This window comes from Emiliania huxleyi, assembly GCF_000372725.1.
Source record: "Emiliania huxleyi CCMP1516 unplaced genomic scaffold EMIHUscaffold_4299, whole genome shotgun sequence".
Taxonomy (NCBI): Eukaryota; Haptophyta; order Isochrysidales; family Noelaerhabdaceae; genus Emiliania; species Emiliania huxleyi.
Genome location: NW_005198752.1, coordinates 1 through 1652, shown reverse-complemented (window position 1 = coordinate 1652; position 1652 = coordinate 1). Strand labels below are relative to the sequence as shown.

General features: G+C 62.3%; 1 protein-coding gene across 1 annotated transcript; it reads left to right on the top strand.

Annotated features, from left to right (window-relative positions):
- Window positions 1-1141: 1141 nt before the first annotated feature.
- On the top strand, window positions 1142-1611 carry EMIHUDRAFT_256087 (hypothetical protein; the record flags this gene model as incomplete). The annotated part of the gene is made up of 1 exon (XM_005769283.1): window positions 1142-1611. A coding segment is annotated over one exon (470 nt), but the record flags the coding sequence as incomplete, so codon positions are not given.
- Window positions 1612-1652: the final 41 nt, after the last annotated feature.

The window sequence follows — 1652 nt, the reverse complement described above, 5'->3', positions numbered from 1 at the left end:
GCCTCGCCCTCACCGCCGACGGCGCCGTCTTTACGTGGGGCGAGGGTGAACTCGGCTGCCTAGGCCACGGAGAGGACGAGTCGAACCAGCTGCTGCCCAAGAAGGTTGATGTGTGGGCGCCGGGGCAGTGATGAAGAGGGCGAAGGGGTGCACGGCTCTGTTTCCGCGTCTTCCACGTGCCTATCCGTCACGTGCGAACGCATTAGTGGTGAAGAAGTGGACTCCTTCCCTGCGCTCTCTATGATAGAGAGTCTTCTAGGCCACACAAGAGCGCAGATCGTCAACTAGGCCAAGACCCCCCCCCCCCCCTTTCCCCCCCTTTTAGCTTTTTTTTCCTTTCTGCCTCCTCCTCCACACAACGGAAGCACACACAGCACCACACGACCCCCGATGCTCTGATACAGGTGCAAGGCGGCGCGCTGTCTCTCAAGATGGAAGCACGTGTTTGTTATGACCCCCCCCAAATGAACACACCAATGAGGGAGGGCGAGACGACAAGGGGTCCCGTACCACATGCGGAATCGACCCTACCTCCAGGTATCGTAGTCTTTGTTAGTACAGTCAGTACAGTGGGTTGCGGGCATTAAGAAAACAGGATTCCGCGGCACGCCGCCGTTTCTAAGCCTTTCCACACCCCTCACCCACCCCACGCCGTGGTTTCTTAACTTCGGCCGGGGCACTCAATCAAGGTAGGTCAAAGGTCAGAGCCGGCCCCGGATAGTCGGAAGAGGTGAGCTGCGGTCCCGGATCCGATGCCGCCAGCCAGTCTGCCACCGACTCAAGACGCGCACACGCCTCCATCCACACCGCTCACTCAGAACACCGCAGACTTGCAAAATGCCAAGTGCGCGCGCCGCGCAGGCGAAGAGAAATTTTCATTTGACGAGCTGGGAGCTCCCGTTCACACTCGTGTCTGGCCTTTTCTCGGAGCCGCGCCTGCGGCGCGCCGTGGTTTCTTAGATTTTTGCAGAAATCGCTCGGCGTGGTTTCTTCATGCGACGCTTTCTTAATGCCCGCAACCAACTGTATCGAGGTCTCGTGAATTTTGGCACTGATAAATTCGCGGCGTTCGCGGCGAGCCGAGCCAGGCCACGGCGCTCGGCCGAGAGAAGCCCTGCCCGGACGGTGAGCAAAACGCGCCATGGCGCAAACGGCCACAACCGCGGTGCCGCTCGGCTGGTCGGACCAATCGTGCCCGTGCTGCTTCCGCCCGGGTGCGCCGCTCTGCGAGGACTTTACGCCTTTCGACATGGCTCTCAAGGTTGCCGGCATGCGCAGCTTGCTCAAGGCGCACTCTCTCGCGGCATATCTTGTGCCTTCGGGCGACGCGCACAGCAGCGAGTACGTCTCTGAGGCGGACAAGCGGCGCGAGTGGCTGACTGGCTTCACCGGCAGCGCCGGAACCGCTCTCGTGACTGCCGACAAGGCGCTCGTGTGGACAGACGGCCGCTACTTTGTGCAGGCGGCCAAGCAGCTCTCGGGGACAGAGTGGGTGCTGATGCGCTCGCATGAGCCGGGGGTCCCCACCCTCGAGGAGTGGGTCCGGACGCACTTGCCGGAGGGTGCCGTCGGCGCCGACCCGAGGCTCATCTCCATCGACTTTGCCGACGGGTGGGCGGCAAGCGGCTGCCTGCCTCTCCGGCTGGTGCCGG